The sequence below is a fragment of the Zootoca vivipara genome, chromosome 14, assembly GCF_963506605.1.
Source record: "Zootoca vivipara chromosome 14, rZooViv1.1, whole genome shotgun sequence".
NCBI lineage: Eukaryota > Metazoa > Chordata > Lepidosauria > Squamata > Lacertidae > Zootoca > Zootoca vivipara.
Genome location: NC_083289.1, coordinates 39,121,496 through 39,146,534, shown reverse-complemented (window position 1 = coordinate 39,146,534; position 25,039 = coordinate 39,121,496). Strand labels below are relative to the sequence as shown.

Sequence of the window (25,039 nt, the reverse complement as noted above, 5' to 3'; positions counted from 1 at the left end):
GGTAGGTTAGGCTGAGAGGCTGTGACTAGCCCACAAGGTCACCAAGTGAGCTTCATGGCCAAGTAAGGATTTGAACCCTGGTCTTCAAAACCCAACACACTAACCACTACACCACACTAGTTTTCAACCTGCCTCTGCTCAGTCATTGGCTGTAATTAAACCAGTAGAGGCTGGTTCATTAGTGTGAATGGGGCACTGGCCCACCAACCTCAAGGCAGCCCCCAAAGTGTCTGCTTTCTTGCTTGCAACCAGCCCAGTGGATAAACCTGGCTGTCTGCTTCCAGCTCCTTAGGTTATTTTTCATTAATTTTGTATACCACCACCCTTCATCTGTTGATCTCAGGGTGTTTCACAACATAAAAATACAAGATTAAAAACCCCCATAAAATACATATATTTAAAGTACATTTTAGCACACATTTAAAACACATAGCTTCCCCCAAAGAACCATGCAACTGCAGTTTACCTCTCACAAAGCTCCTATAGGTCTCCCGTGTTGCAAACGGTTTGGTAACACGCTGGCTCGGAGCAGACGCTCTGGCACCGTTTCGTACTCTGCTATCACCTGGTTCAATGTATTGTCTGATTGTATCATGCAACACGGTTTTACCCAAGCGATGTGTGATGGCAGTTACCAGAACAATGTCGCCTGTGCATGAAACCGAACAAATTACCTGTGCACTGAGTAACACAAGCCAGCTTCCAGGTGCTGTTCTTACTTGTGGTTCAGTAGGAATATTTCTTCCTGTACACAGCTACTGTTATCTGATTGAGTTCTGGGTGGCTGCATCCAGCACATGTCTGCGTCATTTGCTAAGCACCACCTCCACTTCTCAGTTAAGCATGCAGAATCAGATGCTGGGCTCCCACGTGTAGCCCTGGGCAGTGCTGCACAACAGTGCTGTGCCAGAATACCTGTCCTACTACCATCACATTTCAGCACAACATTGCTCCTGTATGAGAAAGGCAATGGCAAAAAAGAGGGCATTGAATGTCCTGACCTGCTTGAACCTACCTCTAAAGTGTAATAGGAGTCTCAGGTAGCAAGACACTATGGTGCCTAACAGGTGCATTTACAGTGTTGGTGAGAAAGTACTTGATGGTCCCTTTGATATTGTTGCCTCTCCAATTACAGGGTGATAGACTGCTGACTGATAGGTAAGAGGATAGGGAATTTTATTCTTATTCTTATTCATTTATGTATTACCCACCCTTTACCCTAAGGTCCCAGGGCATGTTACAACATTAAGACACAATATTTAAAACAGTTTTAAACAACCAACAATTACAAAAATGAGATGGGTCCTTAAAATATATGAAGTATCAAAAGCCAGTGTCAAAAGCCAGGGTAAAAAGGTGCACTTACAGCAATCTCCAGAAGTTGTATCTTGAAGATGCCAGGTGCACCTTTAGGAAGTGAGGCTGCATACACACCAAGCATTTAAAGCACCCTGTTCCAATATTGTGAACCGTAGTTTATCAGTGGTGCTGGGAATTGTAGCTTTGTGCATTTTGAGAAATGCCAAGGATTTTGCTGACTCCACCCTGCCCACATCACACAAATGGTCATGATTCCACTACCTTGCTTTGCTCCTGGACAATTTGAGCACACCCTTTCCCAGAGCTTCCCGTTCCAGGGAAAAGAGGAAGCTTGTGGAACGAGTCTGGGCACTTTGGATACTCTTGCCCTTCAAGTTTGTAAAAGCCTCAAGTATTCCCACTAGGATGGATGATTTGTTCATATAAAGGACTAGATGACAGCTGTGTTTATGCAGCCCTGTCCTCTTCTGGCTAGTTGGAGGCAATGCGAGACACCCTAATATTTTTCTGTCCTTCAGTAATTTAACACGTGGAACAAAGCTCGTCCCCTCATTGGAATATTACCTATTCTTTTTCTTTACCCAGGTGTGTGTGAAAGATCATGTATTAAGCTCTGGGTAGCAAAGCAGTCAGATTTACAAATTCGGGTGTGCCTGTGACAAACGACAGAGGGGCCACCCGATTTGGCGGCAATAGATTGTAATGGATTGCACTGAAGTCAGGTTAGTACCAGGCGGTGTGGGAATCTTCACCCACGCACCCACCGCCGCCCTGTTCTTTATTTTGCCAGAACAAAGGTGGCAACCCGATCCACCACCTTGCCCAAGAATGGGATATTGGAGGTTGGCCGATTATCTATTGCAGTGGGGATCCAGGCAGAGCTTTTCCCGTCAAGGTCTCACGGCTGCTTCCTTGGGGAGCGCTGGAACCCCGCCTTGTTGCAAGGCGGCAATTAATAATAATAATAATAATAATAATAATAATAATAATAATATATTATTTATACCCCGCCCATTTGGCTGGGTTTCCCCAGCCACTCTGGGCGGCTTCCAACAGAAAAATGAAATAAAATAATTGATTAAACGTTAAAAGCCTCCCTAAACAGGGCTGCCTTCAGATGTCTTCTAAAAATCTGGTAGCTGTTTTTCTCTTTGACATCTGATGGGAGGGCGTTTCACAGGGTGGGCGCCACCACCGAGAAGGCCCTCTGCCTGGTTCCCTGCAACTTGGCTTCTCGCAACGAGGGAACCGCCAGAAGGCCCTCGGTACTGGACCTCAGTGTCCGGGCAGAACGATGGGGGTGGAGACGCTCCTTCAGGTATACTGGACCGAGGCCATTTAGGGCTTTAAAGGTCAGCACCAACACTTTGAACTGTGCTCGGAAACGTACTGGGAGCCAATGTAGATCTTTCAAGACCTGTGTTATGTGGTCTCGGCAGCCGCTCCCAGTCACCAGTCTAGCTGCCGCATTCTGGATTAGTTGTAGTTTCCGGGTCACCTTCAAAGGTAGCCCCACGTAGAGCGCATTGCAGTAGTCCAAGCGGGAGATAACTAGAGCATGCACCACTCTGGCGAGACAGTCTGCAGGCAGGTAGGGTCTCAGCCTGCGTACCAGATGGAGCTGATAGACAGCTGCCCTGGACACAGAATTGACCTGCGCCTTCATGGACAGCTGTGAGTCCAAAATGACTCCCAGGCTGAGCACCTGTTCCTTCAGGGGCACAGTTACCCCATTCAGGACCAGGGAGTCCCCCACACCTGCCCACCCCCTGTCCCCCACAAACAGTACTTCTGTCTTGTCAGGATTCAACCTCAATCTGTTAGCCGCCATCCATTAACGCACAAATAATGAGTTGGGGGGGGGCAAAGTTCGGGAAGGAGGGGGGGAGACTCTCTGCTCAGCGACTGCAGGAAAAGCAGGTGGAGGAAGAAAAAGAGGGAGCAGCATGTTTTTATTACCTCACTCTTGCCGCCATGGAGCGTTTGGACTACAATTCCCACGACCCCCTGCCTGAGATGGTTTCCGGGTTCTAAGTGTTTTGCTTCCGGGTTTCTTGAGATCACTTCCGGTTGGAGGGGAAATGTGCTGTGGAGCGCTGGTGGCTTTGACGGGAGGGAGGAGCCCCGGCGGCAGCGGAGGAGGAGTCGGGAAAGTCGGAGGGGGGATCCCGTGGCTTTGCTTGCCCTCGGAGGGGAACTCCGTCGCCGGCCATGAGCGGTGAGTGGAGCAAGCTTTGCTTGGCAAGGGAGGAGGAGGTGGATGGGCTGTCTCGGTGCTGCTCTTTCGCCCAACAACAACAGCAGCAAGGGTGGTGCTGGGGTGGGGTGTTAAAGCGTCCCTGGAAGCCCCCTTCCCCCACCTTTCTTAATGCCACTCTGTGCATGCTCAGACACACTCTGTCGCTCTACTGACAGAGGAGCAGCAGCATCCCTGGAGCCAGCAATTGTATCTTACCATGACAAAAAAGAGAGAGAAAGGGGTGTTCAGAAAATGCCTTCCAGCGACTAATTTCCGATTGCAGTTTTTATGTCGATTATCGCTTGTGTAGCTTGCTCATCGACGAATATTTCTTGGGCGTTGCGAAAAAGTCAGTGTTGAGAATGCAACAGGACCCTACTCTACTCTTGCGATGGGAGCTAGTTTTAAAACTGTTTTTGATGTTGTTTTGATTGGTGTTCTCTGCCCTGGGGCTTGATGGTGAAGGGCAGGCAAGGAATTGAAAGAATAGCAGCAGCAGTAGCAGCAGCAAGATGAAATCAACAGTAAATGACGATGCAAACTACAGTAAAACCAAAGCCCACCTTTCCTCATGACATAGTGTATGAAGTTATGCAAGGCCATAACTCTCATTGAGGCTGCATGGTGTGGGGTGGGCTATAGATGCAGGCAAATAAATGATTAAAGGTGCTAGCAAGGTAAGTTTGGAATGGAATTAAAAACGCTGTTGTTCTTTTAGAAGTATTAGGACATTGCTCTCTGGCATTGGGTACTGTATTCTGTCCCTGTTTAGTAGTTTGTTGTCCCTTTCTGTAGACATTCATGGGTTAGAGAACGCAGAGCTCTAGCAGCTGACATTCACATACTGTGGGACGCCTCCATCACTTTTTATGTCAAAGCCGTCTGATACTGAAATGAGAGCCAACTAGGTTCTACTCTAAGTAGACCTATTGCTATTAATGAACCGAAGATAATCATGCCTATTGATTTCACTGGGTATGCTCTGAGTAGGGCTAGCATTGGATAGGTAAAGGTAAAGGGGCCCCTGACCATCAGGTCCAGTCGTGTCCAACTCTGGGGTTGCGCCGCTCATCTCGCTCTATAGGCCGAGGGAGCCAGCGTTTGTCCGCAGACAGCTTCTGGGTCATGTGGCCAGCATGACAAAGCTGCTTCTGGCGAACCAGAGCAGCGCACGGAAACACCGTTTACCTTCCCACCGGAGCGGTCCCTATTTATCTACTTGCACTTTGATGTGCTTTCGAACTGCTAGGTGGGCAGGAGCTGGGACCGAGCAACGGGAGCTCACCCCATTGCAGGGATTCGAACCGCCGACCTTCTGATCAGCAAGCCCTAGACTCTGTGGTTTAACCCACAGCGCCACCTGGCAGCCCCTAAAACGTGGCCAAATGGATCTGCTTGCAGTTTCCTCCAACACCCTAACCGTTTGGGCTTCTATGTATATCTACTTATTTACTTATGCCATTTGTAGCCTTCTTGTCCCCTAGGAGCTCTTGCTCCAAGCAGTGGAGCTAGATCTCCCCCTTCTCCGTTTTATCCTCACAGCAACCCTGTGTGGTGAGTCTGAGAGGTAGTGTGACTGGCCCAAGGTCACCCAAAGTGTTTGTGACTGAGTGAGGTGTTGGCCTGTCTCTTAGAGCTAAAGTATTTATCAACTCCTCCCCCTCCCCAAATTTTCTTTGGAGTTTTCCATCCCTTTGTGGCAAAGTTACACAAGTCTGTGATGATGAGTTGAATAACTAGAAATAGTTAACTGTCAATAGAATTGCTGATGCTTCTTATTATGGTGTAATTGGCTCATTTCAAGTTTGATGAACTTAGCATAAGTATAAGGCGTTTGGTTCTGGTTTGTCAGAATAGCCAGATCCTCCTGTTGCAAAAGCTGACCAGATACCAACTGTTTAGTTCTAATAACTGATGACTTTATAATAACTTCTGTTATTAAAACAAAATAAAAAAATTCCTTCCAGTAGCACCTTAGAGACTAACTAAGTTTGTCATTGGTATGAGCTTTCGTGTGCATGGACACTTCTTCAGATACCGGTACCTAAGTTCTCCTAAGTTTTCATTAGTTGTTGTTGAGTCCATCTGTTTGGTAAATAATGATCCAGGAGTTAAAGCTGTAGTGGTTTCTCTTTGTTGTGCTTTACATAAAGGTTTATGTTGCATCTTTTATTGATTGGTTGTTCTATGCTGCTTGTTTTTCAATGTTGTTTCCTTAAACCACAATAAAGTGCATATTATTAAAAGAAGGCATCTATATTGTTTATGTTGGTTAGTTAACCACTCTGAAAGTGCCTTAAATGTTCTAAGAAGAACTAGTCCAGAAGTGGAGGACCCAAGTCTTCATTAGGATAACATAGGTTGAGATGCCTGTGCTGTATTTGAAGCATATATTCCTGCAATGTCATCCAAAGTGCAAATTAAAATGCCATCTGTGATGGGAATCTCTCTGCAAACAACTGAAGGCTGCAACAGGATTTTGATTTTATTTATTATTGTGTTTTCTCATCCTTCTTCCATGGAGTTTACAGCAATGCATATAACGTACTCCCATTTTATCCTTTTTTCATAATTTATTTATTTGTGATTTTCAGTTATATACATTTCAATAATTTTACAGTCATTTTAACATTCCAAAACTCAACTTTCTTCCTCCTCTTTCTGTGGTTTCTTAAATGTATTTTTTATCATTTCTTGCATATTCTAAACTAACTTATTCTTTTATTCATCTACTTAAATTATATATTCTTATGAAACTGCAGGTTATTACAAAAATCCTGCCAATGTCCTCATCTGTTTACAATTTGTTTGTAAACATTCAATAACTCATTTCCATTCTTTTATAAGACGTTTGTTACCTTGATTTCTTATTTTTCCGGTAAGTTTCGCCATTTCTGCATAGTCCATAAGTTTTTGTATCCATTCTTCTTTCGTCGGGACTTTTCTTCTTCCCATTTTTGGGCAAATAACATTCTTGCAGCTGTAGTCACATACATGAGTAAATTTCTATACTGTTTAGGTAGTTCTACTCCTATAATTCCACATGACTTGGAAGCTATACGCCGGCTCCCTCGGCCAATAATGCGAGATGAGCGCGCAACCCCAGAGTCGGTCACGACTGGACCTAATGGTCAGGGGCCCCTTTACCTTTTACTCCTATAATTCCCAGAATAAAAGCTTCTGGTTTTTTTTTTAAAAAAATGTTATTTTAAACATATTTTCCAGTTCATTATATATCATTTCCCAGTAAGCTTTAAGATCACCACATATGATAAAAGTACCTTCTTTCTCTCTGCATTTCCAACACTTATTCAATTTTGATTTATACATTTTTGCCAGTTTACTTGGTGTTAGATACCATTTATATAACATTTTTGTATAGTTTTCTCTTAAACCATAGCATGCTGTAAATTTTATATCTGTATTCCACTACTGTTCCCACACTTCCATATCTATATTATAACTAATACCTATTGCCCAATGTACTGAATATTTTACCTGCTCATGCTTTGTCTCCCAATCCAATAACATCTTATACATTTTAGACAGCACTTTTACATTCCAACAGATCTCTCTCCAGTTGTGATATTTCTTCCCTAAACCCTCATTTCCTACCTTTCTTAAATACTTCATTCAAATGATGGTATTGTATTCATGTTGTTAACTTTCCTGATAAATCCTTAAATTTTTCTAATTTAAACTCTTTTCTATAAGTTGTCCAACCTTCTATCATATTCTTTTTCTTTACTGTTATGGCTTCCAACGGTGAGAGCCAAAGTGGTGGTTTTGTCGCCAATAATTTTTTGTATTCATCACATACTCTATACAATTTTTTCCTAATTATGTGATTTGTAAATCCTTTATGTACTTTCACCTTTTCATACCACAAATAGGCATTCCATCCAAAGATACTATCATAACCTTCTAAATTTAAGATACTGTATGTGGATTCTCCAATGTAATCCATTCCTTCAACCAACAAAGACAAGATGCTTCATAATATAATCTCCTATCCGGCAGGGAGAAATCCCCCCTCTCTTTTGTATCTATCAATATATTTATTTTATTCTTGGTTTCATTCGCTCAATCGGCCAGAGCCTGTTTTTGCATGCATGGAAAGTCCCTAACTCACCAAGAGTTTGAGACCTTATCAGCTACCATCACCTAGTTTAGCTGGCCAGTCAAGGCCATTCCTGAGGTGTGGCCGCTGTCATATGCTGACAGTTTCTAGAAACCACAGGTGACTGCAGGGTGGGGACCAAATATGGACAAACTGGTCCAGAAGGAGCATTATGTGACCACCACCAGTGGCACTACCCATCCCTTAACACCCCTAACACCCTCATCATCATATTATTCCCTTGGTATTGTTACTTCTCCAAGAGCAAAGGGACAACTTTGCTGTTCCACCTCCTTTAAACTAAAGCACTTGTATGGCACAGTAGTGTCATGTTATCAGAGATTCCTGTTACACCTGAGTAGGAGGCAGAAGCCAATTGGTTCCTGCTTCTGTGTCTTTCTTCTACCAGGGCAATGTTGTGCTGAAAATTGATAGCAGTGGATCAAATCTTTCAGCAGAGCATGATGGTAAGCAGACTGAGGAAGTTGACTCAGGTAATAGGATCCAAGGGACGCCTCTGCTACCACTGGAGAAGCAGCAATGGTGGCTTCTCAGTTCAAGCGAGAGCTCGTGAAAGCCCCACGAGATCTCGCTGGAATCTGCAAGCCACAGTCTCAAGACCTGGTAAGCGAGGCTTTGGCGTGGGTGGCAAAGGGTGGTGCTGGTGCCTGGGCAGGGCAGCACCTTCCTGTTTTGCCTCAGGCAGTGAATAATAATAATAATAATAATAATAATAATAATAATAATAATAATAATTTATTATTTATACCCCGCCCATCTGGCCGGGTTCCCCCAGCCACTCTGGGCGGCTTCCAAAAAAACAGAAATTCTAAAATACAGAAATCCATCAAACATTAAAAGCTGGGACAGGTCACCCCTCGTAAGCAGAGCACGCACCTAGGGGGGAGGGTGTTTGCTTCTCGGATACTTTCTGTAGCTCAGTGGTAGCACATCTGCTTTGCATGCAGAAGGTACCCAGTTCAAACCCTGGTATCTCCAGTTAGAGCCGAGAAAGATCCCCGTCTAAAATTCCGGAGAGCTACTTCCAGTCCGTGTAGACCACGCTGAGCTCGATGGACCAATGGTTCGGCACAGCAGCTTCCTATGCTACTTCCTTCCTGCTACTTCGCTTTTCTGATTCTCCCACCACGATCTATCATTGGCCCTGTTCCTGTGTGCCACAGATGGGAACCTCCAGAGGTTCTTGAACCTTCAAGAAGAGCCCCAGCTGGCAGGGGCCCTCATCAGGGTGAGCTGGACTCCCACAGCATCACGGAGGCCAGTTTGGGTTATGAACTTGAAATCTATATGTTTCAGAAACGCGGAATGCAGCAGCAGGCTGAGTAAGCGTTTTTCATTCATGCTGACTAATTGAATTTCAGTTCTTCAAGCAGAGTGGGGAGTCTGGTTTTTTTTTTAAAAAAAACTGGTTGCATCAGAGCTGGCTAATGCTGGAGAATATTATGAACAGCAGTATTATTATTAATTATTATTATTATTATTATTTTATTATTAAAATACTGGTTCATCATTGAAAGCTGCCTTTAATGTTTTATTGTCTACATGTAGTGTTCTGCATTCTGTACACTTCTGTGGCATTTTATGAGATGGCAGTATATAAATACTTTGATAAATAAATAGAAATGCCAAGTCGCAGACAGTTGGTCCATGTAGCTCAGTATCGCCTCCTCTGACTGGCAGTGGCTGTCCAGGGTTTAAAAGGGCAGATTAGGCAAGTTCATAGAGGGCAAGTGTATCGGTGACTATTAGTCACGGTGACTGTGTTCTTCCTCCAGGACCAGAGGCAGCAGCCTCTGAATGCCTGTTGCTGCGGAACAACAGGGGAAAAGGAATGCTGTGTTCATGTCTTGTATTGTCAGCTTTCCAAAGTCACCTTGCTGGAAACAGGACTTTGGACTGGACAGCCCCTTGGTCCTACTCAGCAGAGCTCTTGCAAGTGCTGTTTTCTGCACCTCTGGCTCCTTGCAAATGTCACTTGTCAAAACTACCGTATTTTTCCGTGTATAAGGCTAGGGGTTTGTTTGTTTTTAATACCAAAAAATTAGGTTTGAAATTGGGGCTCGTCTTATACACAGGTAGTGCTGAGGGGTGTTTTCTTAATTTGGAGTCCCCCAAAATAGGGGGCATCTTCTACATGGGGGCATCTTATACACGGAAAAATACGGTACTTGGCACGAAAAGTGCCAGAGCTTCTACTGCTTCAGTCACATACAGAGCTAAAGTTTAGGCAATGTTTTTCATTCATTGGGTCCATTAGGACATAGTCGCCATTGGTTTCTCTCCTGCTGTCCTTGATACCTTTACTAGGAAGCAAAAATGCAAGTTGTCTGTTGAGTTTGACAGAACTGTTTCTCAGGCTTATGACTTAAATCAGCTGCAGTGGTTGCCAGTTTGTTCCCGGGCCCAATCCAAGATGCTCATGCTGGTGTTTAAAGCCCTAAACAACTCAGGTCCCCAATACAGTGGTACCTTGGTTCTCAAACACCTTGGTGCTCAAACAACTTGGAACCCAAACACTGTAAACCTGGAAGTAAACATGCACCGTTTTGAGTGCCACACTTCCGTTTTGAGTGTTACGCTGAGGTCTGTCTGTTTTTGCTATTTATTTTGCATTTTTGTAGCTTTTTTGTGTGACTGTGTGGAACCCAGTTCAGTTACTAATTGATTGGTTGTGTGACTGCAGTACATTGTTTATTGCTTTCATTTTAGGGATCAATGGTCTCGTTAAAGAGTTAAATTCATGTTAGATTGCCATCTTGTTCCCTCCAGACCCCCTGGGGGTTATGATTGGCAGAGGGGGCCGCACTGGTGTTCCGCTGCCCTCAGAATTTTGCAGTGGCTGCAGCCCTGGAGAGGACATTCTTTGTGGGAGCCCCTAAATGGTGGAATTCCTTCCCTACTGAATTGCCAATCTTCATTAAACAGCTTTCAGTGAATGCTGAAGGCAGACATCTTTACCTGACATCTGAGGTGTATATTTTGAGGACTCACCTTATTTCTGTGATTATAAGTTGCTTTAACCTTTTTTGATGTGTTCTAATTTTTTAATTCATGCCTGAATAAGAAACAACCCAGGGATGTGCATCTCACCTTTGGCAGGCATCTTACTCCACTGTGCTTTTTCCTCAAACATGACCTCTTATAATGTTTTAATGACTGCTGTTTTGAGCATTTAAAAACTGTGAGGTGCTTTCAGTACAATATATCAGTTATGATAATTGATATAAATCACTGTAATTAATGTGATTGCGGAAGGCACTGCTGGGGCGAAAAGCAAGGTATCCCACCCCCAATAACTGGGTTGTATATTTAATATATAGCCCCCTGTGCTTTCTTGATTTCTAGGGTTGCAGAACAACGTGGCAAAAAGACAGTTTCTCCTGGAGAGATTATTGGATGCAGTTAAACAGGTAAGAAGCTGGGCCTACAAAGAGGAGAGGGTGCCTCCATATTTTGAAACCTCTCTAATAATACCGGTAGTTGGAACTGTCTCATTTTGATGCAATTCTAAATAGCTGTGTTGCAATATGTGTGCTTGCTTTGTTTTCGCAATGCAGTTTTGTTCCCAAATAATCCTGGACCTTAAGGGTTCTTCCAGATTATTTATTGAGTTTTTACTGAGCTATTTACTTGCATAAAGCTTAGGCGGAGGTTAAATGTCTGGTTGTTAAACAGGCATAGGCAAACTCCGGCCCTCCAGATGTTTGGGGCTACAATTCCCATCTTCCCTAGCTAATAAAACCAGTGGTCAGGGATGATGGTAATTGTAGTCCCAAACATCTGGAGGGCCGGAGTTTGCCTATGCCTGTTATGGAACATTCGTTCTGGATTTTTTTTTTTTGAGCAGAGGTTATATGACGACAATCATTCATCCTGATTTGGCTGTGCGGTGCATATATGTCTTATCACTAACCATCCCTTACTTTTCAGTACAGTACATTCCTCTCCTAACGGCAAAAAGTCAGATTTTTTTAAAAGTGTTTGCTTTATCTGGGCAATGGAACCCTTCATTCCACTTAGATTTCAAGTATGCACTTGAATACCTTCTGCAAAATACTGACAGGCTGGAAGCACCCTCAGTTTCCTTTGGCAAACCACCATTTAGTTTGAATAGGAATTGGCCAGGACAAGTAAATTAGTAGAGCTCCAGAAATTTACTTGCTGGATCATCTGCGCTCATGGCTCCTTTCCTGTATTCAAAGTTAGTTGCAGAGGATTTGGAGAAGTTTGGAAGCTTTGGCCACATTTCTCATACAGAAGCAATAGCAGAGACACTTCAACTGGCACTTTTTCTTTCTTTCTTTCTTTTTTGGTCTTCTGCAAATTTCTTTGCACTTTTATTTTGAGTACTTACTGGCTGCTCTTCAAGGGAAAGCTTCCAGCGCAGCTCGCAAAAAGAGGCAGTAACAATAAAGCTGTGGTTTGACGCCAGAAAAGAAAAGAAGTTGCACAAGTTCATCTAGCCATGAGACCAGGTTTGGAGAACTTTTAGCCTTCTCGATGTTGTGCGTCAGCTTGCATTAGTTCCAGCCAGCCCAGCCCAGCTGTTAGGGATGATGGGAGTCATAGGCTAGCAGCATCTGAAATGCATGAGGTTCTTCACCTCTGCCCTAAACCATACGCTCCAACTCCCGGTAAGAAAAATCCGGGATCAGCAGCGGCGCGGCACTGGAAGTCGCTTCTACGCATGTCCAGACATACGTAGAAGCGACACTTCCGGTGCCTCTCTGCCCAATTTCCTGTGCCCAGACATGGGCAGAGCGGCACCCAAAAACGGTTCTGCGCAGAAGGAGCCTCCCTGGCAGGTAGGAAATCCGGGGGATTTACGGGATTTTTCTCTGTTCGGGATAACAGCGGGAAACGGGTTTAAATACGGGGGTTTCCTGCGAAAAACGGGGGACTTGGCAGCTATGCCTAAATCATGGGTAGGCAAACTAAGGCCCGGTGGCTGGATCCGGCCCAACTGCCTTCTAAATCCGGCCCGCGGATGGTGTTTTTACATGAGTGGAATGTGTGTTTTTATTTAAAACGCATCTCTGGGTTATTTGTGGGGGATAAGAATTCGTCCCCCCCCCCCAAAATATATAGTCCAGCCTCCCACAAGGTTTGAGGGATAGTGGACCGGCCCCCTGCTGAAAATGTTTGCTGACCCCTGGGGTCTAAATGATGGCCAGGGGTGCCTTGAGCAACACTGGCCTCTGTCCCTCTTTCCTTCCCTCCCTCCCTCCTCTGATGCCCTCTTGCATCTCTGTCAGGCCACTAAGCTTGGGGGCATCCTCTTCCTAGGCCCCTGGGGGGGGGCAGCGGCATGAGGAAGTACTTCTCTTTAGGGTGGGGGGTGGCAGCACAGAGACCAGGAGTGGCAGCAGCGGTTGCCTGAGGACTCCCAAGAAGAGGGGAGAGGAGAGGAGGCTGCGGAAACACTCCAAAAAGGAGGGTGTTTGAAAGAGGTGAGAGGCAGGCAAGGGGAGGGGGGGCATAATTGAGATCCTGAGACCCACAGCGGTGCGCAGAAAGAATGCAATGGTAAAGGGAGCTGTGGACTCAAAAAGGGTGAAAACCCTTGAGCTAAGCCAGTGTTTCCCAACCTCTGGTCTCCAGCTGTTTTTGGACTACAATTCCCATCATCCCTGACCACTGGTCTTGCTAGCTAGGGATGATGGGAGCTGTAGTACAAAACCAGCAGGAGACCAAAGGTTGGGAAACACTGCGCTAAGCCAATACATGTGGACTTTTGCAAAATGGAATGGCAGTTTGATTTTACAGCCAAATCTCATGCTTCTTTCACCTACATACTGGTAGTTCCAAAAAATTTTTTTTTAAAAAAAGAAAAGATTGGCATTTTAACTAAAGGTGTATGGTGACGCACTTAAGTTGAGTATCAACACATTTAAAACTCTCCTCATCACGCCATTGATGCTGACATATCTGTTCATTGCAGTGCCAGATCAGATTTGGAGGGAGGAAGGAGATTGCTTCCGATTCGGACAGCAGGTAAGTCTGAAAGGATATTGAATAAATGGCACTTGTTTTTAGTCATACGTGTCATCAGCTGGCTTGATGCTTCATTTTGCCTGATAGGTACATTCAGGCTAGTCTGGGAGAGCGGGGAGGTCATTGTTAGAGAGTTTGTGTTTGTGCTGTGTGCAGGCTGGCATGAGGCAAGTGTTTACAACCTCTGTAACGAATGGTAGGGGCAGCAGCAGAGGACGCACAAGGGCAGCAACTTACTTGACTCCCCCACCCCCCAATAAATTGGTCCTTGATAGGGGTTTCAATAATTGTTGGTCCTTCAGGTTCATCAAGCTCCCCTGGGGATTGCTGTGACTAAGAAATACAGTGGAACCTCGGTTTATGAACACCTCGGTTTATGAATTTTCGGTTTATGAACGCTGCGGACCCATCTGAAACGGATTAATTCATTTTCCATTACTTTCAATGGGAAAGTTTGCTTCAGTTTATGAACGCTTCAGTTTATGAACAGACTTCCGGAACCAATTACACCCATGCTTCAGTTTATGAACGTTTCAGTTTAAGTACTCCGCGGACCCGTCTGGAACGGATTAATCCACTTTCCATTACTTTCAATGGGAAAGTTTGCTTCAGTTTATGAACGCTTACTCTGCGGACCGTCTGGAACGGATTAATTCACTTTCCATTACTTTCAATGGGAAAGTTCGCTTCAGTTTATGAACGCTTCAGTTTATGAACAGACTTCTGGAACCAATTGTGTTCATAAACCGAGGTACCACTGTAAGTCTCCCCCCCCACAATGGTATAATTTTCATTGTTTTTCTTAGAATGGAAATTCTCTTGAAGCTTATTTTGGGAAGAAGCGATTGCAGAACTTCCCCATTCTTCAGTTTCATTTCCATCTCAACGTGGGAAAGATCTGTAGCGCTTGTTGAACGTTATAAGGAGGTTTCCCGATTTCTATGTGTTGTGGGGTTAATCAGGCTCTGGGGAAGATAACATCAAGTGTCAAAACCCAGGGTCTTTATCATTGGCCAAAAGCTTTCTAAGGAAGATGCCAGGCGCAGTTCTGTGGGGAGGGAGTTCCAGAACTTGGAGGTACCAGAGAACGGCTTCTCCTGGGCCACCTCCATCCCAAACCTCTGAGGGTGGTAGACCTACCAAGAAGGCCCCCCATCCCCTTCCTATCTTAATCCTCAAGGATGTCTGTGGTAGATGGTATTTGGCACCTGAGTCATTTAGAGCTTTTAGCACTAACACGAGCACCTTAAATGAGGCCTGGATATGAACTGGCAACCAGTGTGGCTGTTTTATAGCAGGGATTATGTGCAATCTAAATGGATTTTTAGATCTTCACTCCTCCCTGGCCCTTATTTCTGTGTCCAGGGCGGTCTGTCTACCAGCTCCATCTGGTATGCAGGCTGAGACCCTACCTGCCTGTGGACTGTCTCGCCAGAGTGGTGCATGCTCTGGTTATCTCTCGCTTGGATTACTGCAATGCGCTCTACATGGGACTACCTTTGAAGGTGACCTGGAAACTGTAACTAATCCAGAATGCGGCAGCTAGACTGGTGACTGGGAGTGGCCGCCGGGACCACATAACACCGGTCCTGAGAGATCTACACTGGCTCCCAGTACGTTTCCGAGCACAATTCACAGTGTTGGTGTTGACCTTTAAAGCCCTAACCAGCCTCAGTCCTGTATACCTGAAGGAGCGTCTCCACCCCCACCGTTCAGCCCGGACACTGAGATCCAGCGCCGAGGGCCTTCTGGCGGTTCCCTCATTGCGAGAAGTGAGGTTACAGGGAACCAGACAGGGCCTTCTCGGTAGTGGCACCCACCCTGTGGAACGCCCTCCCACCAGAGGTCAAAGAGAACAATAATTACCAGACCTTTAGAAGGCATCTCAAGGCAGCCCTTCCATCAGACGTCAAGGAAATAAGCAACTATCCTAATTTTAAAAGACATCTGAAGGCAGCCCTGTTTAGGGAAGCTTTTAATATTTAATGCTGTATTGTTTTAATATTTGATTGGGAGCCACCCAGAGTGGCTGGGGAGACTCAGCCAGATGGGCAGAGTATAAATAATAAATTATTATTATTATTATTATTATTATTATTATTATTATTATTTGCTGCACCCTATGTCTGTGTGGCTTAGTGTGTCGTCCGAACCGGCGCTTGTGGTTCAGTTCTCTCCTCACTAACCACAAGTTGGAGCCAAGAACAAATCTTTAGGCACACCGCTTCTGGAGACAGTTTGTAGCCACTGTGATGAGCAGCCGCACTGATGTCTTACCCTCCATGACTTTGTCTAACCCTAAGCCACCTATGTTGTTGACCGTCACCACATCTTGTGGCATTGAATTTCACGGGTTAACAGTGGAATCCACCAGTTGCTCATGAATCCTGTGCACCTCTTTACCATTTCTTCCACCCAACCCCGAAATTCATGCTGTAGGACTTGTGAACTGAGTGTGTCTGTTTCTGTGACTGGGTCTCTGCCTCGGGTTTGGCTCCCATTCCTTCTGCTTCCCCAGCCCTTCCCAATTTTGCTGAGTAAAGTAGATAGGAAACCTCTTTTGACCTTGACTTGCGGATGAGTAGCAGGAACCAGCAGGTTTTGAGGTCTGATTGCAGCAATCAGTGAAATAGCTTTCTGTGCTAAACTGGGGTATCGTTACTGTTTTGCACCGACTTAAGCTGGGAGGTGGATAGTGCCTTTAAATCTTGTTTCTCCCCTTCTCCCTTTCCTACGGTGCTTCTTATTAAGCTTTGTCTGTTTTGCAGAGTTACATGTCTCTGTGCTCAGTTCGAATCTGTGCTTCAGCATGGCTTGAAGAGGACCAGGGGATTAGCCTTAACAGCAGCAGCTATCAAGCAGGCAGCAGGCTTCTCCACTAAAGCTGAAATGGGTAATTTGGGCTTCCAATGCGCTCAGCTCTTCTTCTTCTTTTTATTTGGTAAAAAAAAAAAGTTTAAACAGTCTGTCTTGCATTTAAACAGCTAGCAACAAATGAGATTTCAATAATGCTTCTGGAATGGAAGAGAAACGACTATTCTTATTAGTTTGGGTCTCCGCTGCTTCATACGCACCATACATTTACAGTACATGACTTCCCCCCAAGGAATCATGGGAACTGTAGTTTACACCTCCCAGAGCTACAATTCCCAGGACCCTTAAGTTACAGTTTCCAGGGTTATTTCGGGGGGGGGGGGGGGGAGGGTAGGGGTAGGGCGGGTGCTTTAAATTTATGGTATGGACACAGCCACCATTTTTTGCGGGGAGGTGACATGATGCATTCTTTTGAGCTGTTACACCTATATCGTACTTTTAAGCAAACAAGGATTTATGAAACAAAATAAAAAAGTTCCTTCCAGTAGCACCTTAGAGACCAACTAAGTTTGTCGTTGGTATGAACTTAGTTGGTCTCTAAGGTGCTACTGGAAGGAATTTTTTTATTTTGTTTCGACTACGTAAGACCAACACAGCTACCTACCTGTAACAATGATTTACGAAGCAATTAAAGAGCCACACCATAGCTGTCAACCCCCGGATTTGAAGATAAGGAATCCTATGGGGCTGTCAACTCCCGGATATGAAAGTAAGGGCGCTGAGTAAGGGAATTTCCCGCAGAAAAGGGGAAAGTTGACAGCACTGATCCACACCGTTGTAGAACATTATTAGGGTTCTGTTAATATGATACAGTCTTTCTCTGTGTGTATGTGTATAAACCAGGCATCCCCAAACTTTGGCCCTCCAGATGTTTTGGACTACAATTCCCATCTTCCCCGACCACTGGTCCTGTTAGCTTGGGATCATGGGAGTTGTAGGCCAAAACATCTGGAGGGCCGCAGTTTGGGGATGCCTGGTATAAACAGTCTCTTTGGACTCCTGTTCCTGCCCCCACCACCACTGAGGGAGAGGCATAAGTGTAAATCTAAAGTGATTTGTGGGGTGGGGGGAGGTATCACTAACTTGACATCTATCCCTAATGGGAACTAGGCAGGGGGTGAATGAGCAGGAAACAGATCTTGGGATCACAGTGGATAGCTCAGTGCAAATGCCCCAGTGTACATCCACGGTGAAAAAGGTGAATCTAGAGTCGTAATGAAAGGGATGTGCAGGGTGGGGTGAAGACTGTCAGTATGCTAGCGTCTTTATAGAGATCTATGATGCAAGCATCGTAGGCCATACGATGACCTTGAGAAAGGTCATCGTAGAGCTGGAGAGGGTACAGAGAGGGATCAGTAACCAAAACGATCAGAGGGTTGGAGCAACTCTCCTGTAAAGAAAGCTTTATAGTATTTGGGGATGTTTAGGGGGGAAAGGAAAGCAACTACCCAGACGCTGTTGGACAGCAACTCTTGCCATCCCTGACTGAACTGGGCTCAACTGTCTTGGGATCATGGGAGTTGTAGTCTAATAATATGTGGGAACCCCAAATAGAAGAACTCTGGTTTATGGCTACCTAGGTGGGCTGTTAAGTACAAGGCTGGCTTGAACCAGTGAACCCTACAAGGGAGGCAAGAGCTGTAGCTCCGTGATAAGAGCATGTGCTTTGCATGCAGACAGTCCAGGGTTCAGTCCCTGGTGCCTCCAGGTAGGGTGCAATTAGACTTGTGCTGAATTGATAAATTAGCCAAGCCCAGGTGCTGTTATTTAGGTTCTTGGCATGTAAGCTTGTGGTTGGGTTGGCTGGCCATCAGGCTTCTACAGTTTGCCACAAGAGTCCCTATTAGTTCAACGTGCCTGGGTGTTATGCCATACCTCCCAACATAAGTCCATTGCACTCGTCCAAAAGTTTGGAGTGTTGGTGCTGACCTTTAAAGCCCTAACCAGCCTCAGTCCTGTATACCTGAAGGAGCGTCTCCTCCCCCATCGTTCTGCCCGGACACTGAGGTCCAGCGCCGAGGGCCTTCTGGCAGTTCCCTCACTACGAGAAGCTAAGTTACAGGGAACCAGGCAGAGGGCCTTCTCGGTAGTGGCACCCACCCTGTGGAATGCCCTCCCACCAGAGGTCAAAGAGAACAACAATTACCAGACCTTTAGAAGGCATCTTAAGGCAGCCCTGTTTAGGGAAGCTTTTAATGTTTGATGGATTTCTGTATTTTAATGTTTTGTTGGAAGCCGCCCAGAGTGGCTGGGGGAACCCGGCCAGATGGGCGGGGTATAAATAATAAATTATTATTATTATTATTATTATTATTATTATTATTATTATTATTAATGTACACTATTATTGGAGGTTTCTATAATGCCTTCTACTCTCCCTTGTAACCCTGTTTCTTTTTGACATATTAACAGATAATTAGAATTTAGGTATTAGTTTTTCTTGGTTTTTCATTCTTGGCTAAAAGTTTGTGTAATTGAGAAGCTTCCCTTACTTTAAATAAACCTACACACACACACACACACACACACACACACACACACACACACACACACAGGTATGAGTTGTCACTTCAAAGTTGCCCCATGCTAAATTCAGTTGCTTGTATTTGTCTTTTACCATAAATTGTTATTTTTCTTATCTCCCGGACTTGAGAGGACTTCTCTCCCCCTACTTGACAGAGATAAAACACTGGAGAGCTGCTGCCAGTCAGTTTAGACCAGGCACCCCCAAACTCGGCCCTCCAGATGTTTTGGGACTACAATTCCCATAATCTTTGATCACTGGTCCTGTTAGCTACGGATGATGGGAGTTGTAGTCCCAAAACATCTGGAGGGCTGAGTTTAGGGATGCCTGGTTTAGACAATTCTGAGCAAGGTAGAACAATGGTTTGAGGCAGGATAACATAGTTTTTTTTATATGTTCTTGTGATGATGAGGCAAATGGTAGGCCAGGCTGGTCTCATCATAACAATTTGAAGAGGGTTTGCTAAATAGATGACTTGGAAAGCAAAAGCTTTTATAATCTCTTTACCCATTATCAAGCTTTTCAATTCCTTGGAATCTGTTTTTAATACTCTACTTAAAGAACAGGCACTTATCCTTAAACTTCTCTGTTAATTAAAATTTCTCCTAAATCAGGAGCAGATATGTTCTCCCCTAAGCATACTTGCCTGGGAGTAAACTCTCTTGAACACAGTGCGACTTAGATCTGCACTGGATTGTGCTACAAGTTTGGCTATGCCATGCTAATTAAACGGTGAGTATGATGACCTTTCGACACAGGAGACTAGGTCTGGCAGTAAAAATTCAATTCTGTAGGGATAACTTGTGAATCGCTTCAAAGCTATTTCCATTCAAGAAGGTACAGTATGTGGTTGCATTATCAACCAGCTGGAAAACTGTTTTCAAAGCAATCAGCGAGCATTTGCAAGAACAGAATGGGTAGCTTGTTGCTTTAATTACCCTGCGTGCAATTGGCCGAAGATTAAAAAGTGTGACTTGAAATAATGATTATTTGGGAATTGTCACCAGGGTTTTGAGGCCCAGTTCAGATGCAATGAGGACACTCGAAAACAACAACATGGTTTGTGTCAATCAGCAATGAGTTTATGTATTTTCCCCGTCTTTTTCCTCGATTGCTCAGCTACAGAGGAGACTTCCTGGTTCCTTAGCCACTGTTTCCCCATCCTTTGATGTTCTAACTAGGCACCTGTGGTTTCGGCACTTCCTGCAAATCAGGATCCAGGCTTCCAACCCTGGTTTGTAGGGAGCCCTTTAACCAGGATCCTAGTTTGAATGTCAAGGGAAAGCATGGTTGAAGAAACCCAGATGTCTTTTCCGGGTGTGCTGAATGGGAGCTGGAGCTAAGTTATTGTTCATCGCTTTGCTGGGAAATGGCCCCCTTCCATCTGAATTGTGGAGCTGACCATGGCAGTACTTCTCTGTCTCCTGGGATTTTTGCCGATGAAGATTTCAGATGACCTTATGTGCGCCTATGAATGCATACTTTTTCAGAGCCGGTGTTCTGGTACTATGTGAAAGAAGTTCTAAATAAACATGAGCTGCAGCGTTTCTACTCCCTGAGGAATATTACCACAGACGTTGGCAGAGGTCGGGCTTGGCTGCGGTGTGCCCTGAATGAACATTCCTTAGAAAGATACTTTCACATGCTGCTTGCAGATAAAAGCAGGCTGAGGTAGGTAACTTCCCTTTTTTTGATCCTTTTCCTGACAGGTAAATTTCTACTGGCAGAGGCTTCCTGATGAGCCGTCTGAAACTGCAAAAACAGGCTAAAATTTCTATTCATGGCATGAACAGATGACGTACTCATTTGTTTTTAAATAGCAAATGGCTTGATCATAATTTAAGTAATTGGCAATTCTAGGCAATTCTGCTGCAGCAGAAGATGTATATATATCTATATATGTGTGTGTGTGTGAGAGAGAGAGAGAGAGGGAATGATTCCAAATGCATTGGGGTACATAACAATTTTGTATGAGTCTTCAGTCACTGCCAATTTTGTTTTAAGGTACCCAAGAGGCTGTATGAAAAAACTCCACAAACAGAAACTGACCTTAGGCAACTCACTGTGTATCAGCCTTGGACGGTATCATTTCATACACACACACACTTCCTGCTCAATCTTCCACATGCGTCCGTACATACTGACTTTGTTTAAGTGCAATTGTCTGATAAATCATGGTTTATTAGGTGGAGAATTAGCCTTGTGCCCATGCGCTCTGCCATCATCCCTCCCCTTGACCTCCTGACTCGGTGCTTCATTAAACCATGGTTTCCCATTGCATTCTGTTCCTCTGCTGCCATGAAGGCAAGTGTGGGGATGGAGGCTGTCTCTCAGGTCTCATAATCCATGGCTTATTAGACTGATAACTGCATCTGGCCCTCTCTAGCTCACTTATCTTCCAAGGAAGAGAGTGCATGAGAGAGTTCTGTTTCCTGTGCAAATAAAACTCTGCATTAGCTCTATTTCTTCAGGATGCGGACTCTAATCCTCATAACACAGCTAAGGTCTCTGTAGATCCGGGTTTACCTATGCCTTAACCCTTCGTTCCCTTGGTTAACCTACCATCTAGAGCAGTCTTCTTCATCCTGGTGCCCTCTGGACGTTTTAGACTGCATCTCCCATCATCCACCACCATTGGCCATGCTGGCTGGGACTGGTGGAAACTGTAGTCCAACAACATCCGGAAAGCCACATGTTGGGAAATGCCTTTATAGAGTGGCTGGTCAGGGCATAACGGAAGGTTGGGAAGCAGATGAGATGGGGTTGGGTTGAGGGACTGATGGCTATGAGGTTTAGTCACCCTGTTATGATTGGTGTTTGGCTATTGCTGTGGCTGTTAGCATTGAAGAGGGTGGGGGGGGGATAGGTTGGCGGGTTCTTTATACACAGTCTTTATAGCCTCGACCAGGGCCAGGGCCTTCTCAGTACTGGCCCAGACCTGGTGGAACGCTCTGTCCCAGGAGACTAGGGCCCTGCAGGATTTGTCATCTTTTCGTGGCGCCTGCAAGACAGAGCTGTTCCGTTTGGCCTTCGGACTGACACAGCCTGACCCCACAGTTACCCTCCCCTAAGGTTTTATAACTGAATTGTTTCTTTTATACTTGTGTTATTATTTGTTGTTAGCTGCCCTGAGCCCGGTCTTGACTGGGAAGGGCGGGGTATAAATAAAAATTATTATTATTATTATTATTATTAATTATTGCAGGGACCCAGGTGGCACTGTGGGTTAATCCACAGAGTCTAGGGCTTGCTGATCAGAAGGTCGGCGGTTCGAATCCCTGCAATGGGGTGAGCTCCCGTTGCTCGGTCCCAGCTCCTGCCCACCTAGCAGTTCGAAAGCACATCAAAGTGCAAGTAGATAAATAGGGACCGCTCCGGCGGGAAGGTAAACGGCGTTTCTGTGTGCTGCTCTGGTTCGCCAGAAGCAGCTTTGTCATGCTGGCCACATGACCCGGAAGCTGTCTGCGGACAAACGCCGGCTCCCTCGGCCTATAGAGCGAGATGAGCGCCGCAACCCCAGAGTCGGACACGACTGGACCTGATGGTCAGGGGCCCCTTTACCTTTACCTTTTATTATTATTATTATTATAGTAGTTTTAATGGGATGTTGGAGAATGCCAGTCCCTGAGCTTTTAAAAATGCACTCTACAGTGTTGAGCCTTAGCAGCTTACAAAGTACTATAGATAATTACTACAGTATTGAGGAATCCTTTGTCCATAACTGGGTTATGGCTTCGTCTCTAAACTGAGGCTGGCTTCACTCTGCCACAGCACAGCCTTGGTATCTGGTCTGTGTCTTGAGAGTTGGAAGAGAGTAGTAAAAAAGTCATCATAAAGGTGTCATGGGCAACACATGTGCCACTTTCCCGCTTTCTTTCAGTTTATAGAAGTAGCATAGCGCCTCTCCTGTCCCCATCCGGAAGGCAGTTAGTAAGAACCACAGCCTCTTCTGTATGTGTAGATTTGTTTACCTTTTTGTCCTGCCTTCTTTTTTTTTTAACGTCTAGTGTCTTCTACGAAGACTGGTCCTTCATGATGGATGAAGAGCGCTCTAGTATGATTCCCACCATGGCAGCTGGTATGTATCATCCAGTTTGATCTGTGCGGCAGTTTGTGGTGAAGACTGGACTAGAAATGTTTTAATGCCGGGTAACGTTTTTGGTACAGATAGGAAGAAATGAATTTATTTATATGCTGCGTCCGTGCCAAAATGGCGTCTAAGCAGGTTACAACTATAAAATCAATACACAGTTGAAATGCCCAAGAACAGTTCCATTGGTCACTAAAGCAATCTCAGTTAAAAAGGTAAATGTAAAGGACCCCTGGACGGTTAAGTTCAGTTAAAGGCCACTATGGGGTTGCGGCGCTCATCTCGCTTTCAGGCCAAGGGAGCCGGTGTTTGTCCACAGACAGCTTTCCGGGTCATATGGCCAGCATGACTAAATAGCTACTGGCGCACGGAGGACCGTGACGAGTGCCAGAGCTCACGGAAATGTTCGTTTACCTTCCCGTTGCAGTGGTACCTATTTATCTACGTGCACTGGCGTGCTTTCGAACTGCTAGGAGCTGGGGCAGAGCAACGGGAGCTCACTGTGTCGCGAGGATTCAAACCACTGACCTTCCGATCAGTAAGCCCAAGAGGCTCAGTGGTTTAGACCACAGTGCCACCCGCGTTCCAGTTAATCTCAGTTAAAACAAGCCGTTAACAAGCATGACAATTAAAAACAGTTTAACCCCACCCCACAGTTTAAACAGTAAAATCACAAGTTCATTTCAGGGGAACGCTTGCCTAAACAGTTGTGTCTTCAGGAGTCAGTGGAATGCCAACACTAATGGGACCCTCCCATATTTCAGCAGGGAGAATATTGCCCAAGACTAATGCCACCAGTGAAAAATCCCTCATCCGTGTTACCACAAGCCGATAATCATCAGATTGTAGCAAAACTAACTGGGTTCCATTAGCTGATTGTAGTGTCTTTGCTGGGCAACAGAGGGGAAATTAAAAGGATCAAGTAGCCTTATAATGTTCTTTCTTTTCTTTTTGTGAACTGCTTTGAGGTTTCTTTTACAATCAAGCGGTAATAATAATAATAAATAAACAAATTATTATTTATACCCCGCCCATCTGGCTGGGTTTCCCCAGCCATTCTGGGCGGCTTCCAACAGAAAAATACAATACAATAATCTATTAAACATTAAAAGCCTCCCTAAACAGGGCTGCCTTCAGATGTCTTCTGAAAGCTCGGGGGTTGCATAACTATAAGTTTTATGAACTATGAAATAATTTTTTTTGTGTGTGTAAATTTGTCCACTCAGTTACATTGCTTTTTTTTTTTGCTTTATATAAAGGGCTGCATTCTATTCTTTTTGCAATCAACATTGATAACAAGGATTTGAATGGGCAAAGCAAGGGCCCTCCCACAGTCTCTGACCTTCTCAAAGAATCCACACAGAATGTGACCTCGTTGTTGAAGGAATCGACTCAAGGAGTTAGCAGCCTCCTCAGAGAAATCACGGCGTCCTCTCCTGTTTCGATCTTAATCAAATCGGATCAAGATGCCGACCCCTTGCCCATTTTATCGAAGAGTCTTAGCGGTGGTAAGTCTTATTGAGCTGACTGTATTGACAGAGGTGGCCTGCAGGAAAAGCGACTTGCGTTAGATGATAGCTGTGATTTTGAACATTGGGAGGTTTTCACTCATACCTTATCTCCCAGGCAGCGACTCTTCCATATACCCTGTTGTTTGCTTCTGCATGGTATGGTGTAATGGCTAGGACATGGGAGACCAGGGTTCAAAACCCCATTTGGCCACGAAACTCACTGGGTGACCTGGAGTCAGTCACTAATTCTTAGCCTAACCTATGTGGGTAATGGGGTAGAGCAGGCATCCCCAAACTTTGGCCCTCCAGATGTTTTGGACTACATTTCCCATCTTCCCCGACCACT

The 25,039-nt window shown here is 45.0% G+C and overlaps 2 protein-coding genes across 15 annotated transcripts in view; one reads left to right on the top strand and one right to left on the bottom strand.

Moving 5' to 3' along the window:
• The window catches only part of GSPT1 (G1 to S phase transition 1), a 38,101-nt gene extending 34,774 nt beyond the window's left edge, over window positions 1-3,327 (bottom strand). The window contains exon 1 of one of the 3 annotated variants that reach the window (XM_035130477.2): window positions 3,280-3,327. The gene's annotated coding sequence lies outside the window, so the exon portion shown is untranslated. Of the gene's footprint in view, window positions 1-466; window positions 628-674; window positions 694-3,279 lie in introns of those variants that run through there. The other 2 variants (XM_060282808.1, XM_060282809.1) reach the window with 2 other exon arrangements.
• A 73-nt stretch (window positions 3,328-3,400) lies between these two features.
• SNX29 (sorting nexin 29) overlaps window positions 3,401-25,039 on the top strand; it is a 266,797-nt gene continuing 245,158 nt past the window's right edge. For 5 of the 12 annotated variants that reach the window (XR_009558572.1, XM_060282867.1, XM_060282865.1 and 2 more), the window contains exons 1-6: window positions 12,196-12,505; window positions 13,642-13,694; window positions 16,463-16,587; window positions 20,583-20,763; window positions 23,100-23,170; window positions 24,442-24,690. Coding sequence is in view for 10 of the 12 variants with exons in the window: in XM_060282867.1 (XP_060138850.1) it covers window positions 12,290-12,505; window positions 13,642-13,694; window positions 16,463-16,587; window positions 20,583-20,763; window positions 23,100-23,170; window positions 24,442-24,690 (895 nt within the window). In the remaining 2 variants the exon portion in view is untranslated. The other 7 variants (XR_009558571.1, XM_060282866.1, XM_060282870.1 and 4 more) reach the window with 5 other exon arrangements.